The sequence below is a fragment of the Sebastes fasciatus genome, chromosome 5 (assembly GCF_043250625.1).
Source record: "Sebastes fasciatus isolate fSebFas1 chromosome 5, fSebFas1.pri, whole genome shotgun sequence".
NCBI classification, from domain to species: domain Eukaryota; kingdom Metazoa; phylum Chordata; class Actinopteri; order Perciformes; family Sebastidae; genus Sebastes; species Sebastes fasciatus.
Window position 1 is genome coordinate 22367935 of NC_133799.1, and position 16716 is coordinate 22384650.

Sequence of the window (16716 nt, forward strand, 5' to 3'; positions counted from 1 at the left end):
TCCAACACAACACTGCAGGAAAACACCTGAAGTATGTTCTCCCTCTCGCACATTCCAGTTCTGTTTGAACCATGTTCATGTGGAAATGGGATATAAGCTATTCAGGTTGTACATTATCAATAGCTGAATTTAAGAACTAATCTTTATAGACATGCTGTACTTTAGATTTTTGTCTCTCCTTAAATTTCATAAATAAAATAACTTTATAAACATGGATGATGCACAAAAAAAAATAGATGGAAAACAACTGGTGCACATTTCTGAAAGAAGTTTGTGGTAAAATGATTGAGTGTGTCCGTGCTGCTGTGTAATAGAGAGAAATAAAGCAGCAGTTCCCACCTCATCTAGTTTGGTCTGAAAGAGACCTTTGATCTTGTCCTTGTGTGACTGACAAACAGAGTGGAGCTGCTCCGCCTGCCCCGACAGGTCCCTGTGTTTTTGCTAGAGACAGAAAGAAAAGAAGAATACAGGTAAGAGGTTGTTTTTTTTTTTAGGTAGATGCCCCTATGTGTTGGCATGATATGGTAGTAAAAAGTTTGAGGGACATTGCAGCAGTAGCAAATCAATAACGTCTGCAATGGCATTATTTATTACCTTCTCCTGTTCTAAAAGCTGCTGCAGGTTGGAGCGGTACTGAGGAGTCTTCATGTGGGTCATAAACTGGAGGTATTGAACTTTGATGCTATCTGTAAAAAGATGTAGGTCAGGGACACAGAGGGAGCAAAAGAGCAAAAACACAGGATATAAATGTATTAGTTAGGTGGTTGTGGAAATGGAGCTCAGACACCAAACAGGCTGACATGAAGGCTTACAGCAGGTTCACATAGGCCACGAAGCGTAATTTAAAACCCACAATCACAAACAGAAGTGACACTAGGATATTTATAATAAATATAGTGGATGGATTTTTAAATGTGATTGTGGGGGAGGGACTGGGAGGGAATCTGAGGAATCAAAACTCCGGGAGAAAAACAAGGGAGAGAGTGGAGAAAAGTCAAAGACGTTCGTGGGATGCATATTTTATCATCTTATCAGAATCAGATCATTTATATCACTTATGATATATCATTTCTAGTAGATTATCAGTATGATTTCTGGCCAAATTTGCTCGCGGCACATGGAGAAAATAGACCAGACGCCATAACTATCACTGAAGATCTCGAGCTGGCCGCTGAGCTCCTTGGCCCAGCGCATGCTGTGTGAACAGCTCGATTGATTTACACGGGCGCCGAAAGGATGCGGCCAGCACTTCTTCAAAAATAGAGGCGCTTTGTATGTGAACTTGGGGTTGTACTATATTCAGATTGACAAAGTGTTTAAGAATGAACTGAAATTAGTGAGCATTATCTGACCAGGCTCTGTGTTTCTCCTTCTGACCTCACAATTGTAAATTCTGCTCCTCTCACTAGACTGTTGCATTAACTTTTCATAGAGATCAAAAAGTCTGGTCTAATATGTATGACTACTTTAAAAATGACAGATAAAACATGAATGTGAGCTCACCTAGCAGTTGTTGCAGACCAGGAGGAGTCGGGCTCAGAAGCAGTTGACCAGAGGGATAGTGGACCTTGGGAGGTAGCTGGTAGAAGGGACTCTGAGGTGGCCGGTATGCATCTGTACACACAAGAAGCATATTCACGTTAAACTGAGATTTCTAAGCCATACAGTGTAGATGTAAAGAGGGCATTATTCATTTCTGTAATACGAGGTGTATTCTGTGTGTGTGCCCTCTGACCCTGAGGTGGTGCTGCAGAGAGGGTCTTGGCATGCAGCAGATCCAACGCGCTCTGATTCTTCTTGTTTTTCTTCTCAGCAGCAGCCGGGGCGGCTTTCTTGGGTCGACCACGTTTCTTGTTGTTCAGCTTGCGACCTTTGGGCAGGAGTCGGGCTCTCCGGGGTTTGGCAGAGGGCTTGACCACTGTCACCAAGCTAGGACGCTCGTCCTCGCCGCAGGAGTCCTGCTGTAATACGCAGGGACAAACACACACACAGACATATTCATACAAAGAGAACCGAGAGCGTGCCTTGCTGTGTTAAGTTGATTGACGTGTATATAAACCAAGAGAGAAACATTTCACTTGATGCACTTCAGGGCTCAAGATACCACGTGCATATGCAAGTTAGTGCACATAAATTTAAGCTGTGCACGTAAGTCTGAGCTCTACATGCACCGTTGCCTGTAACTTGGAACAGAAAATATGTTGTGCAGGGCTGCCAACTGTCACACATTGACCGTGAGACTCCCGCAATTGACACTTTTCACACGCTCTCATGCCACACTTCCATTTTCTCGCAGTGAAAAATACATTTATAGCACAACGCAACAGCAGTTCTGCGGTAAAGCCAGTTGCCACTTGGAAAATGATGTGCTTAAACTCTCAGAAATTTAAATGAATAAATGTTTTTCTTCAGAGGTTTTCTGAAATGTTAGGTTAGTTATTTTGCTGTACGATTTTGGAGAAAATTAAAAGGGAAATTCAGCTGAAATTACATCTTAACACTGATGATTTCCTCATATTTAAACGGTCATAAAAAGGAAGATGTTGGTGATGTTTTCATTGGTCAGATCCGGCCGCGGTGCAGAGAAAGAATGATGAAAACACCAAATGGTGCAGCAAGAAAATGTTTTGGTGCAGGTAAAAAAAAATGGTGCATGCACCAGTATTGTACATAGAAAGAAATGTATTTCAAGTCCGTCACTTATAAGTGATTCATCTTTAACCCTCATCTAACTGGTTCCAGGGATCGCTTGCCACATAAAGTCTTATAAATCTGTGCATGTCCTACCTTGTTTTGTTCTTTAGGTTTTGTGGGCGTGGTGCTATTGCTTTTACTGTCCTTTGTATCTTTCTGCAGACGTCGCCTAGCTGCCTCTTGCTCCTCCTGATAGGAGATAAACCAATTTAGTTGTTTGATACAGAAAATATAGTAAGTATAGTGACTCACGTCAATACACTGAGAAAGAAGAACATGACTTACCCTGAGTTTAGGATTTTTGAGACTAGCAAAATAGTTTTCAAGCTGAAAAACAGAAAAGGGAAAACAAGGTTATTAGACTATCATTTTCATTACTTTTAAAAGTGTTTACATTCTACCTAAGTTCAAATAACCCTGGTGTTTACATCAACATTATTAACTTCAGAAATGTCATTTTGAATATAATTGATGTTTTATAAATTACTGTTCAGTCTGTAAAATGTGCTTTCTTGTGTCATTAAATAATATTTCTCTCAATACATCTAAACATTTCTAACTCTTTTTAAAGCAAACAATCAACAACACTTCACGGTTCATTTTTGCGCCATGTGACGTGTTTTGGGAGTATGATCAATTGTAGACTGGTTCGTTTTATTTGTCTTCCTGTGATGTTATTGGATTATGATATTATAATGCAGATTACTGACCAGACATTTGCTTTGATGCAGGCACAAAACCTGAGTACATGAGGTCAGCTGACCGTTGGTTGAAGTGTTTGTGCAACTTTCAACAGAAGCTTTTGACCAGTCACCCTTTGAGGTTGATTTGCCTTTATTCACTTACCGTTGCTTAAACATAAGAACTCATCCTCTAAATCAAAAGGTACAAACAATAGAGTGAAATCCATATTGGGACATGTACACCAGGAAGTTACACCACCAACCGTTGGGTAGAAATTAAGCAAACTTCCTTCAGTTGGTAACACACAAGATTGTCACTAGCCCTTTTTAGGGCAGCGTGCCAGCTCTCTCACTGTTAACCAGGGATTACTTTAACCAATTACCAGAGACACACACGCATCAGTGTTGTCTAATGCACTTGTGTTTCCCTGTGTGTTCTGTCCTCAGATTGCTTACTCCTGGGACTGACGACTCATTAAGACAATACCAGCTGTTATTATGGCAGCCTGTCTCTCGAGTTTAGGTTACTCTTTGTCTCTAACGTATAATGTGTTTGTACCGCTTCAGCAGTCATTTAGTGTTTGTCAAGGTCTCCTCTAATACTCATACTAATGCTTACTATAGTGCGGTCTATGGTATGCAGGTAGTAGGAAACTGGCTTTCCAGTCCAGGACACGGAGCCCCTCAGTGGAGAAAGCTCCACCACACGCATTATTGTGCCAATATCTGCAAGAGAGAGAAGAAAAAACACGTCACTGGATGTCAGATACACATCAAATGAAGAATGAGACACTGAAATCTGCTTTTCCACTAATCGTGGTACTTACCACTCAAGTTTCTACTGTTTATTCTAAAATTTAAAGGTGCAAAAGGTTTGGAAGATACAATTTTTCCACCTGTAGAAATAAAAAAACAAACAAACAACAAAAGCAATAAATACATTTTCTTCAGATGAATTCTAGATGCTGTACAGTGGACACATACAGTAGCTCCTATGGCTCACTACATAAAGCAAACATAATATGAAACACTTCCCAAAAGAAGAGTCAGTAATCCATAGACATATTCATCATGTTGTCATTTTGAAGGGTAACGTTGGTATTTTTCTACCTGGACCCTATTTTCCGATGCTTTTGTGTCTAAGTGACTAACGGGGACAACAATAACGCTGTAATCAACCAGTCAATGTTACGTTACGTCCACTAGAAGTGCTTGTTTTTGCCACTGACAGGCACAGATTGTTGCTATAAGTGTCTGACAACATTATAGAAAGGACCCTACAGAGAAATAAATCCTTTTTCTTTACCTTTCTCTTGATCCGTTTTGTTATTGTGTCCAAGTCCCGCTCAAGGAAAAGTCTCATTGTGAAATCTGAATATCCGTCTACTCTGGCTCAAATAAATACGAGCAGCCTTCAAATTCAAAGAGCCATGACGCTGAAAATCTTTTAGACAACACTAAGCTAACAACAACAAACTCTGCCCGGCTGGCACTTGCGTTTCCACCATGGATGTATTCCTCTATTCCACCGTTGTTTTCCGGCAACACGTCACCTCACCAGATTTCAGATTTCTCCTTGAGCGAGACTCTTTCCATAATGTTGTCAGACACTTATAATAACAACCAGAGCCTGTCATGACAAGAACAAGCGCTTTTAGTGGACGTAAATGACGGTGCCAGCTTGCCCCAACAGCACCATAATGCAGCCTGTGTGCAGCTGCCGTCTACAGGGCTCTCCCTCGATACTGGACCAGAAATTGTTGTTTGTTTTAGTCAGTTAGACACAAAAACATGGGAAAATAGGGTCCAGGTTGAAAAATACCAAAGTTACCTTTTAAGTATATAAAACTGAGAGTCAAGTATCATCGTGGGGCCGTGAGGTCAAAGGTCGAGTGCCAGGAGTTGACATAGTGGCTACTAGATACCATCAGCCGTTGTTATTTTAATCACCAATGAGAACAGCTGAATAAATATTGCTTCCAGTGAGCCAAGGCGTCACTCCGCAGTGCTACCAACAGAACGCCTTGATGTTTTCTACACAAACTAAAAGTTGTCATAAGAAAAAGGCAATTACCACCTGCTATTTAAAAGCTTTATTTATCAACCTTTGATAATTTTTCTCCCGAGGCCTCGTTCAATTTCTCCGTTTGTTGTCGCTCATCAACCATCTGCTCTGTCATACAAACTATTTAATGGCACTTAAAATGACAAATTAACGCACAACTCACAGTGGAGATTAAAGGACAAGTGGAAAGAAAATCCCATATTTCTATTTCATTGTATTGCTTAGGAAAAGCAAATCAACAGAGGTTTTATTCACTGCTCTTGTGTTTGACAGAAAGCCTTGTCAGATGTATATTGCCAAGATTTTCCTTTAAAAAAACATGTTTACGTAAAAGTTAATATACTGCGGCTTGGGAACACTTTGGCTACTCACGGCAATAACCCACACTTAAGTGATCACAAAAACAAATTTGAGGTTGGCGGAAAAATACTAACCTTCCTTCATGTTAGCAAAGCGCTCCTTCAGCTGGTGATCTACCTCTGGACCAAAGGCAAAGTTATTCACAAAAATAATACTGCAACAGACAAAGAAAGAAATATTTTAGATCTACAGTTGGCAGTTAAACAGAGACATACTGTATGTTTTGGCACAGATCTGCAGACACATTTATTCAAGGATTGCTTGGTCATCTGTCAGGAAATATGTTTCATAACGGTAGCTTTTATTACAGGACTGAATCTTTGCTTTACAATGTAGAGCAGTTTCTATTTATCTAGTCCCTCGGTGTATAAATTCAGCTTATAAATGGTCTTATTGGAAAAGGGAATGGAAGATGTGTCTTTCAGACTGTTACGGTGACCCGGTTTGGTTTAACACCTTGTGGTGGCGATCCTTTCCTTCCATTCTTCAGACAAAAAGTCACCTCTCTCCAGCTGAAAGAAACAAAGCAGCGTAAGAGTTAAAACAAGGGCTGTAAGAAAATGTCGAAAATATCGAGTATCGCGTTTGTGATACTGTATCGATTCTCAAAACCACTATTGATTTTTAATTAATAGTTTACATGCAAAGATTTACTCAGACAATACTTTATTTAATTTGCAAAGACAAGTGACCTCTCAGCGAATGTGTCCTCTCAAAGTAGTGCTATGATGTTGGATGTTACAGGGACTTTGATAAAATGCATAAAAAAGTAACTTTTTTTTGCTCAGATTTTATGCATACGGTGGCGTGTTCTTTATACAGTTTTCCTAAAGTTAGACATAAAAAATCTCATTATATCGCCTTGTTTACAGTATCGCTATATATCGTAATATATTGAATCGTAACCCCTGTATCAAGATACGCATCGTATCGCCAGATTCTTGCCAATACACAGCCCTGGGGAAAACCCTGAATATCGTGGATCTGGAAAAACAATATTTTAAAAGTTTTTGAAAGTGTGCATTACGATAGACAACTTACTGTGTACTCCCCATGTTTCTTCCCGTACCATTTCATCCACTTTTTAAACTCTTTATCCATGCTCTGAGAGAAAGAATGTGAATATTAATATCCGAACACAATGTGTGGGCGTGTTGCTACAGGGTAATGATGAGAAGATGAAATGTGAACCGGGGAATCCACTCTGAAGACTGATTGGACACAAAGAAACCACACAGCGGGAAAAACTTCCGACTTCTCTGTTTGGTGGTTTGCGCTGCGCCAACGCTGTGTCATTTCACTACAGTGACGAGATTGAGCGGTGATTTTTGACACAGCGCTGTTTTCTCTGCTCTCTTTCTGGAATACCCCTCTGGTCCTGCCAGAGATTTATGTGGTTACCTCTGCATAGGTAGCTGGAATGTCTGCCTTCTCTACACCGTAGTAGTGTCTACAATTGGTTGCTGCTGCAACCTGCAGCACCACCTGCCCCACTCCTGCAAATAAGAAAACAATAGATTCACATCTTACACAAAACAGACAAAGACACCTACAGTGTAGGCTGTCAATATAGACACCTTGTTCATAACTTAACAATAATTAGAAATGCACCGATCGATCGGCCACCAGTCGAAACAGTCTCATATAATTATTTTTTTGCCGGTCAAATTTACACACACGTGATCGTTTTACGTTGCGTATAAAGCCCAGACACAGAGCAGGGAAAGGCTTTAGCATGATAATAAATACTACTACTAACCCATCCCTAAATTATTTTTTTTATTCATCGTGTTTCAAGCAGTCTTTTGCGATGTGTTTATCGTGCATGTTCATATGGCAATGACAATGAAAATACGATTTATTTGCAATGGGTGCATCTCTAACAACAACTATGTTAAAAAACTTTTTTCTTTCACCTACACTGGCATCCTGACCTACTCCTACAACTCTAAACATCATCATTGTCCTTTAAAAATCAATATCAAAAAATGTTCTCACTACACTACTAGTAAAATATCAAACTATAAACAATACATTTAAAAGGTATGGGGACACACTACCAATAAGAGCAGACTTACCACTGCCGAGGTCCACAAAGGTGTCATCTTCCATCATTTCCATCTCGTCGATGATCTGAGCCACCAGGTCGAAAGAGGTCTCTCCGTACACCTCGGGGGAAAAAGGCTCGTAGTTGTTCAGCTTCTCCGGGTCGGTCACTGAGTGGTTGTACACCTGCTGCAGGATGTGTCTCAGCAGCCCGTTGGAAGGACGCTTGTTCAGCTTCATGGGTTGGGTGGTCCCTTTCCACTATAAGGTGGGATTATATAGTTATTCACACAAAGAACACTCAAAACAAATCAGTGTACAGATATTATCCAGTGGTGCTTGCCTTTCAAAGAGAAGGACAAAAGAACACACTAGATGTTTTTTTTAGGAAAAGGAAAAGAATATTTCTGAATAAGATCCATAAATAAGATAATTTTGGACACAAATGTGGACTAGACAGCAACAGTGCTTATGAAACATCTTGGTCAATAACTAGAAGCAAAAATCATTAATTATAGATACATATATTTAAAGAACGGGTCCATCTGTATTCTTTACCATTTTCTTTTCAAATGGAAACGCTCTCTCAGCCATTAGCAAAAAGCAGTGACGTAGATTACCAAAGTGAGCCAATCAATAAGGTGAATAATGTGAACGCTGGCACTAGCTGAGTCAACGTTAACTGGGCTACGTTTGGAAATAACTGAAAGATTTAGTTCAGATTTTTTTTGAGGTGGAGTTGTATGTATACTCCCGCGTTCTGCGAGCTAAAATTATTTTGTGAATGGAGTCTGGTGGCTTTGAAGAGAGCTACTGTATATACGGCTTCAGTTACTGTCGGAAAGGGCTGTCTGATGGCGAGGTAAAGCTGCTGTGAACGGTAGCAGCAGAAAAACGTATTGGTCTATCGCTGCATCGATCGATTAGTTATGTTGTGTTATTGTGTGACTTTTGGATCTGAACTAACGTGGCGTCCACAGCAGTACATTGCTTAGCATCTGTGCCGGTACTACTGTCTGCTTCTCCAAACTGGGAGCATTCCGACTGCCATCTAAGTTACGGTATGCAACGTTAATACACTGACTATAAAGATGTATATATACTGTACATGTAGCAGCGTCATCATGCAGAAACCCACGTCAGGTCACATAGGGAAACGTTTTTTTTAAGGACTTGGGGAAAATAGCATTTTGACACTAAAACATATGTACTTTGACCAAAGTTTTAACGTTCAGATTTGAATACATAAGGAACACCACTGGGAAGCTACAGAATGATGTAAAAAAAACTACCCTCTAAAAATATTTTTGTAAGACAGAGTTGGGTCATGCGTGGGACTGATTCAAAGAACACTGTAATTGACTCACAGTGTTGCTCACTTTTAGTGACTAATGTTTCCACATCATCTTCACCTACACAGCACTCAAAACCCTTCACACATACGGACTCACCAGCTGGTGAATGCTGTCGATGGCCCTGTTGTACTTGTCACAAAGTCTCTGCATGCTCTCGAAGCTGTGAGAACAACAAGACACAAAATTAATAGCATCATTTAGTACAACATGAAATCCAACTTCCCAGTCAAACACCTATTTTTACTGTGGACTTAACAAGAACAATTTTCATCTTAATATAACTCAGAACATACTCCACTTCAATATTTGTGTCAATGGTGACATAGATATTTGCTGTTACTGACACTAGAGAAAATAACCTCAGACAAATCAGTAAACAAAAACTTGCCTATCTGGATGAAAGTGACATTGTAAGAAGTTTTATTAACTGTCTCCTAATCTTCATATATTTTGGACAAGTCCTTTTAGTATTTATTTAGTATATACTTCTAGTTTTTTTTTTTTCAGTGTCATAGTGACACATACGGATGTTGACGTGACCCGAGGCTCACCACTTGGTGTCATAGTCGATGAGTACGTAGTTTTCCATGGCCAGTTTGAGGTCGGGGATCTCCTCACACACCCACCTAGAGAAAGCACACACATAAACTCATCACTAGCTCACATAGACCGCACACGGTCACTTTCTCTCTGTGTGAATGTGGGAGTGTACATGTGAGAGTTGAGTCAGAGGGAGGAAAGGTCACTTACCGAATGGTCTCGATGATTTCATGAGCAGCATCATGGTGTTTATCCTGAAAACAGGGAGGGGGGAACAAAATATTAAACACCTCTCAGCATGACCCGTTAAATATAACAGCACCACAAACCACAGCTTCAAAAATGACTGTAAAGTTTAATAATCACCTTTCAAAAACAGTCTTGAGTAGGGTTTATTGCAGGACTGTTTTATTATACTGCATTGGTTTAAGCTCAGTGTACCTAATAAACTGGCAACCGAGTGTAGAAAGCCCAAAACAGTCTGTATATCCTCCCTTAAAATATAGAAAACTGTATAAACCAGATAGCACATATATATATTATAATAATTGGTAAATGGACTTGCATTTATATAGCGCTTTTCTAGTCTTCAGACTACTCAAAGCGCTTTACACTACATGTCAGCATTCACCCATTCATACACTGATGACAGAGGCTGCCATGCAAGGTGGAAACTTTGCCCATCAGGATCTAATCTAAATACTCATAAGTGAAATGCTCTACCCTCTGAGCCACAGCCGCCCCATTATAAGCCAAAGTATTTGAATAACTATTTCCTGGCTAACAATTTCTGTTCATGCTACTGTGTGGGCATCATGTAATTAATGGTGAGCAGAGTTGAAAGTATACTAGGGCTGTCCTCGACCAAAGAAATTCTTAGTCGACTAAACGATTAGTTGATTCATTTAATCGACAGATCTGTTAAAACTGAGTTTCTCCACAAAGAATCAAACAAAAGCATCACTTTAAATCTTGTGTTTATCAGAGATGTACTCACAAGTTTCTTGGAAATAAGTCATTCAGCATGAAAAAAGCAGAAAAACCTACTAAATCAACTAAAGAAATCTAAGTCGACTGAGACCAAAAACAACCGACTAGGCGAGTAATAGACTAAGAGTGGGCAGTCCTAAAGTATACCTTAAAGGTCACATATTATACTCCATTTAAACTAGTTATTATAGGTCTCAGACACCTCCAAACCATGTCTCTGAAGTTTTTTTTTCAAAAAAACAATCAGATCATGCATTCCAGCATGTCTCTATAACCTCTGTTTCAGCCCATTTCCAAAAGTGCTGATTTCTGTGTCTGTAGCCTCTGTCTCCTCCCACTCTGCTCCGATTGGTCAGCGTTTTCTGTCAATCAAACGCCCTCAACAACAGCGTCACCCTCCCCCTCCCCCTCCCTCTCTCTCTCTCTCTCTCTCCAAGAGAGAGAGAGAGAGAGAGAGAGAGAGAGAGAGAGAGAGAGAGAGAGAGAGAGAGAGAGAGAGAGAGAGAGAGAGAGAGACGAGTGGAGAGATAGCAGCTAGAATAAAGTTTATAAACCACTTTAAAGTTTATAAACCAGAAACTTCACCCAGCGCACGTTACCGGAGGAATCTGATCAGAAATCGGCGACACATGATCAACATCTGCGGTCCAGATTCCAGGTTTTCCTGACGGTTTCTCTCAGGTAAATAATACTATTTATATCTCTGTTAGTTAGCTCAGTGTTTACCTCATGCATCAACTCTGTAAACCGTAAACATACACTCTGTTTTACGTGTCTTTACAGATCCATCTGTGAGAAATGACCGACAGAATCATCCCAGAGGAGAGCAGACAGCTGAGAGCAGATGACTCTGTTTACATGGAGATACAAAGCTAACCCGGTAGCATGTAGCTAACCCGTTAGCATGTAGCTACATGCTAACGGGTTAGCTACATGCTACCGCTATGACACGGTGTGTAAACACAGCGACCATCAGGGTGGAAAATAGAAGATGTGAAACAGTAGTCAGTTCATTATTTCTGCTAAAAGATAAATGTATGGAAGATCAGAGTAATGGTATATTATTTACAGTAGTAGCTGTCTCTGTGTTACCATGACTACAGACCACCGGAGCTTAGCTTACTGTAGTTTACCAGAGCTGAAGACTTTCTCCTGTACCATGTTAACTTAACTAACTAACAGGTGAGATGATTACAAATGCTGTGAATAATTAATATTGTCATCTGTCTACTCAAATAAAGTTTGACTGTGAAACAGAAATGTGTTGTGTTGCTTACAAGTCACTATTTACTACCTGTAATCTGCTACATGCATGACATCAAATATATATAATATATAAATATCATCCGTTTAAACAGTGTAATTACATAAAGCCTTTGTGAAAGAACATGTTATATTTAGATGATGGGAGTACATGAAGCCTGTTCTGCTGGTTCTTGCAGACTAACAGTAGGAGCTACTTTGCTCAAGTTCGGTTGAGGAGGAGAGACAGTGACGCGCTGTGGGGCGGGGTCAGCTACTGAAGGTTCTCTCTGGTTCGACCAGGAAACCCTCACGTGGCTTGCATTCTCTAATGACGTCAGAATACAAGGAAAAAAGCGATTTTTTTTTCTGCACCCATTTCCGGACAAACGGAGGAGGAGAAAAAGAGAGAGGATGGTCTTTTATGATACTATGGTGGCCTGTAGACACACTGGGGACAGATATTGATGTTTAAAAGACATGGAAAAGTGCATTTTGCATAATAGGTGACCTTTAACTAAAAACAAGGACACACTGAAATAACTTGATTACAGCTTCATGTTAACACAGTGAAATGACCACTACAACTATTATGTCTGATTCATCCTCTCGTGACAGTAACATCTCACAGACACAACAGCCGCTGCATATACAACAGTGAGCACAAATGTCACTGAATACTGTTTAGACTACTCAGGAACTCAATGTTTACAACACAGACTACTCACTCTGAATGAAGCAGACTCTTAACTTTAGCAGTCTATTATAGTTTAAGCCTGTATGTTCACAGAGTTGTCAGTTTAAGCATCAACACTGGTGTGCAGACACAGCATAAAATGTCAATGTCCCAAGGTGACGTCCACAAATGTCTTGTTTTGTCCGTAACTCAAAGCTATTCAGTTTACTGTCATAGAAGAGTAAAGAAACCAGAAAATATTCACTTTTAAGAAGCTAGAATCAGAGAATACAATTTTTTTTTTCTTAAAAAATTACTCAAACTGATAAATTTATTATCAAAATAGTTGGCGACTAATTTAACAGTTGACAAGTAATCGATTAATCGTTGCAGCTCAACACTTAGATATACCTAAATATGTATAAAAATGTCTGCATTCTAATGTTTTGGGGTAACGGAAAGGGTATAAATCAAACCATGTCTTAATCTAAAGGGGTCAATATATACTGGAAAAACAAAGTTCGGAAACTTGTGTTTGGTGGATTATTTCTCTGTTGTTACAACGCTAATGGTCATTGTATTTTACATGGTTGGAAAGCCTGTTTATTTACCTACGCAATGATGTCCAACTTGTAAGGATCATGCATTTGTAGAATGAGCAGCACAGCTGATTATGTGGGTAGCGCCCAAGAAAAATTTGCCAAAATGCTCTGCCAATGGTAAACAGTGTATTCTCATAAGGCTACCAGGAAGCCTGCAATGACTGCCCTTCACCGCCAGGCCCGTTTGCGCTGGTGTCGACAACACAGACAATGGAACCTGAACATGTGGGGGAATGTCATGTTCAGTGATGAGTCCAGGTTCTGTCTGCCAAAGTTGGATGGCAGGGTCAAAGTATGGAGACGACACGGAGAACGCTATGCTGATTGTTGCACCGATGGAGTAACAGCTTTTGGTGGGGGCAGTGTCATGGTGTGGGGCGGCATCTCCCTCACTGGCAAAACAAGGCTCGTCATCATTGAAGGCCATCTCAATGCAGTGAGATATCGGGATGAGATTCTGCAGCCAGTGGCGATCCCATATCTCCACAATCTGGGACCTAACTTCATCCTCCAAGATGACAACGCTCGCCCCCACAGAGCCAGGGTTATCACAGACTACCTCCACAATGTGGGAGTAGAGAGAATGGAACGGCCTGCCAAGAGTCCAGACCTCAACCCAACTCAACACTTGTGGGATCAGCTTGGGCGTGCTGTACGCGTTAGAGTGACCAACACAACCACGCTGGCTGACCTGCAACGAATCCTGGTTGAGGAATGGAACGCCATCCCACAGCAACGTGGGACCAGGTTGGTGACCAGCATGAGGAGGAGGTGCCAGGCTGTTGTGCTTGCATATGGATCTTCCACCCACTACTGAGGCTCCTGACGGTGTATTAAAGGTCACATATTATACTCCATTTAAACTAGTTATTATAGGTCTCAGACACCTCCAAACCATGTCTCTGAAGTTTTTTTTTCAAAAAAACAATCAGATCATGCATTCCAGCATGTCTCTATAACCTCTGTTTCAGCCCATTTCCAAAAGTGCTGATTTCTGTGTCTGTAGCTCTGTAGGTCTCATATTATGCTCATTTCCAGGTTCATAGATGTATTTTAATGTTGCACTAGAACATGTTTACATGCTGCAATGTTCAAAAAACCCTTTATTCTTCTCATACTGCAGCCTGAGTCTGCCTGCCTCAGAGCCTAATTCAGCCTCTGTCTGAAAACCCCTGATTCACAGCCTGTCTCCTCCCACTCTGCTCTGATTGGTCAGCGTTTTCTGTCAATCAAACGTCCTCAACAACAGCGTCACACTCTCCCCATGTAGCTAACCCGTTAGCATGTAGCTACATGCTAACGGGTTAGCTACATGCTACCGCTATGACACGGTGTGTAAACACAGCGACCATCAGGGTGGAAAATAGAAGATGTGAAACAGTAGTCAGTTCATTATTTCTGCTAAAAGATAAATGTATGGAAGATCAGAGTAATGGTATATTATTTACAGTAGTAGCTGTCTCTGTGTTACCATGACTACAGACCACCGGAGCTTAGCTTACTGTAGTTTACCAGAGCTGAAGACTTTCTCCTGTACCATGTTAACTTAACTAACTAACAGGTGAGATGATTACAAATGCTGTGAATAATTAATATTGTCATCTGTCTACTCAAATAAAGTTTGACTGTGAAACAGAAATGTGTTGTGTTGCTTACAAGTCACTATTTACTACCTGTAATCTGCTACATGCATGACATCAAATATATATAATATATAAATATCATCCGTTTAAACAGTGTAATTACATAAAGCCTTTGTGAAAGAACATGTTATATTTAGATGATGGGAGTACATGAAGCCTGTTCTGCTGGTTCTTGCAGACTAACAGTAGGAGCTACTTTGCTCAAGTTCGGTTGAGGAGGAGAGACAGTGACGCGCTGTGGGGCGGGGTCAGCTACTGAAGGTTCTCTCTGGTTCGACCAGGAAACCCTTATATGGCTAATTCTCTAACGACGTCAGAAGAAAAGAAAAGCTGCGCAGCGTTGTTTCGACACCCATTTCCGGACAAACGGAGCAGGAGAAAAAGAGAGAGGATGGTCTTTTATGATACTATGGTGACTTGTAGACACACTGGGGACAGATATTGATGTTTAAAAGACATGGAAAAGTGCATTTTGCATAATAGGTGACCTTTAAATGAATAAAGTGTAAAATTGCCAATATGTCTTGTTTGTTCCTTGTTACTGATAGAGAGTTCAATCATCCAATCCACCAAACAACTCAAAACAAGAGTCAATACCAGCAGGAGAATACACTGTTTACCATTGACGGAGCATTTTGGCAAATCTTTCTTGGGCACTACCCACATAATCAGCTGTGCTGCTCATCCCACAAATGCATGATCCTTACAAGTTGGACATCATTGCGAAGGTAAATAAACAGGCTTTCCAACCATGTAAAATACAATGTCAATTAGCATTGTAACAACAGAGAAATAATCCATCAAACACAAGTTTCCGAACTTTTTTTTTCCAGTTTAGTTTTAAAGTGGCTTTATGGGACACACATCTTAAATTAGGATTAGTTACTTCATGCTTTGAATTTTACAAACACAAAAAAAGTCCATAATGTGGTGGAATCTGAAAAATAGAAACAGACAAAACGAAAACTGTAAAGTGATAAAGGACTTGGAGAAAAGACGGTATAGGCAAAGAGAATAGAAGCATAGAGACGAATCTCCGATGTTTTTTTTACAACAGCTGCTGTGTCACCATTTTGGACTAAAAACACTGATTATATTTATAATATTTTACTGTTCAACACAAGGCACTTCAGTAGAATATGACAATAGAACATAAATAATTTTGTTTCACTTTTGTACGGCAATGTAGGCGGACGTTTTACTGGCCTCCGGTCTTCGCTTTCAGTCCAAAATGGCGGAAGCATAGCTTTGCTTCTGGGCACTGATGTTGCAATAGAACGAACAATTGACTTTCACTTCTTGGCAATATACGTTCTTAGGTATAGGCTTCCCTCTTTGTGGCAATAATGCAAGTGTGGGCTCCAACAGTAAAATAATCTCTACTGCATTTTTGTCTGTGTAAATTGGAAACAGATTTCAACAGAATTATTCAGAGTGTCTGAACAATGAATCCTAGTCTGCCTCATAGCGCTTGTTTGCTCAAAAATCTGTCTCTGTTGACAGACAGGAAGCAAGCATTAATCTGAAGTTAAACCTACCTCTTTGTAGTTTGAATTTAAGGTTTGATTTCATTAGGCGTAACTCAGGAAATTGGTTCTGTTAATTCAAGATTCGGCTCAATCAGACTCTTCCAAACCATGTCTGAGATTTCAGTTAATCTGGTTCAAAATGGCACTTTAGTCTAAAATAAAGCATAATAAAACAAGATAAGATTATAATTAAACTGATCCCATACAGGGAATCTATAGTTAGTAATCTCAGCTGGAGTGTGCTGAGCAGCTCGGTGGGAGTAATAGGACTCGAGTTACACCCAGCGCAGC

The 16716-nt window shown here is 40.2% G+C and overlaps 1 protein-coding gene across 5 annotated transcripts in view; it reads right to left on the reverse strand.

The window, feature by feature from the left end:
* dot1l (DOT1-like histone H3K79 methyltransferase) overlaps positions 1–16716 on the reverse strand; it is a 36959-nt gene that overhangs the window by 12743 nt on the left and 7500 nt on the right. For 2 of the 5 annotated variants that reach the window (XM_074635820.1, XM_074635818.1), the window contains exons 2-17: positions 9954–9997; positions 9755–9829; positions 9300–9363; positions 7881–8109; positions 7204–7298; positions 6844–6906; positions 6259–6314; positions 5877–5956; positions 4205–4273; positions 3997–4103; positions 2980–3021; positions 2788–2883; positions 1736–1961; positions 1504–1614; positions 595–686; positions 340–441 (exon numbers count right to left, since the gene is read on the reverse strand). In XM_074635820.1, the coding sequence (XP_074491921.1) occupies positions 340–441; positions 595–686; positions 1504–1614; positions 1736–1961; positions 2788–2883; positions 2980–3021; positions 3997–4103; positions 4205–4273; positions 5877–5956; positions 6259–6314; positions 6844–6906; positions 7204–7298; positions 7881–8109; positions 9300–9363; positions 9755–9829; positions 9954–9997 (1551 nt within the window). Of the gene's footprint in view, positions 1–339; positions 442–594; positions 687–1503; positions 1615–1735; positions 1962–2787; positions 2884–2979; positions 3022–3996; positions 4104–4204; positions 4274–5876; positions 5957–6258; positions 6315–6843; positions 6907–7203; positions 7299–7880; positions 8110–9299; positions 9364–9754; positions 9830–9953; positions 9998–16716 lie in introns of those variants that run through there. The other 3 variants (XM_074635821.1, XM_074635819.1, XM_074635822.1) reach the window with 3 other exon arrangements.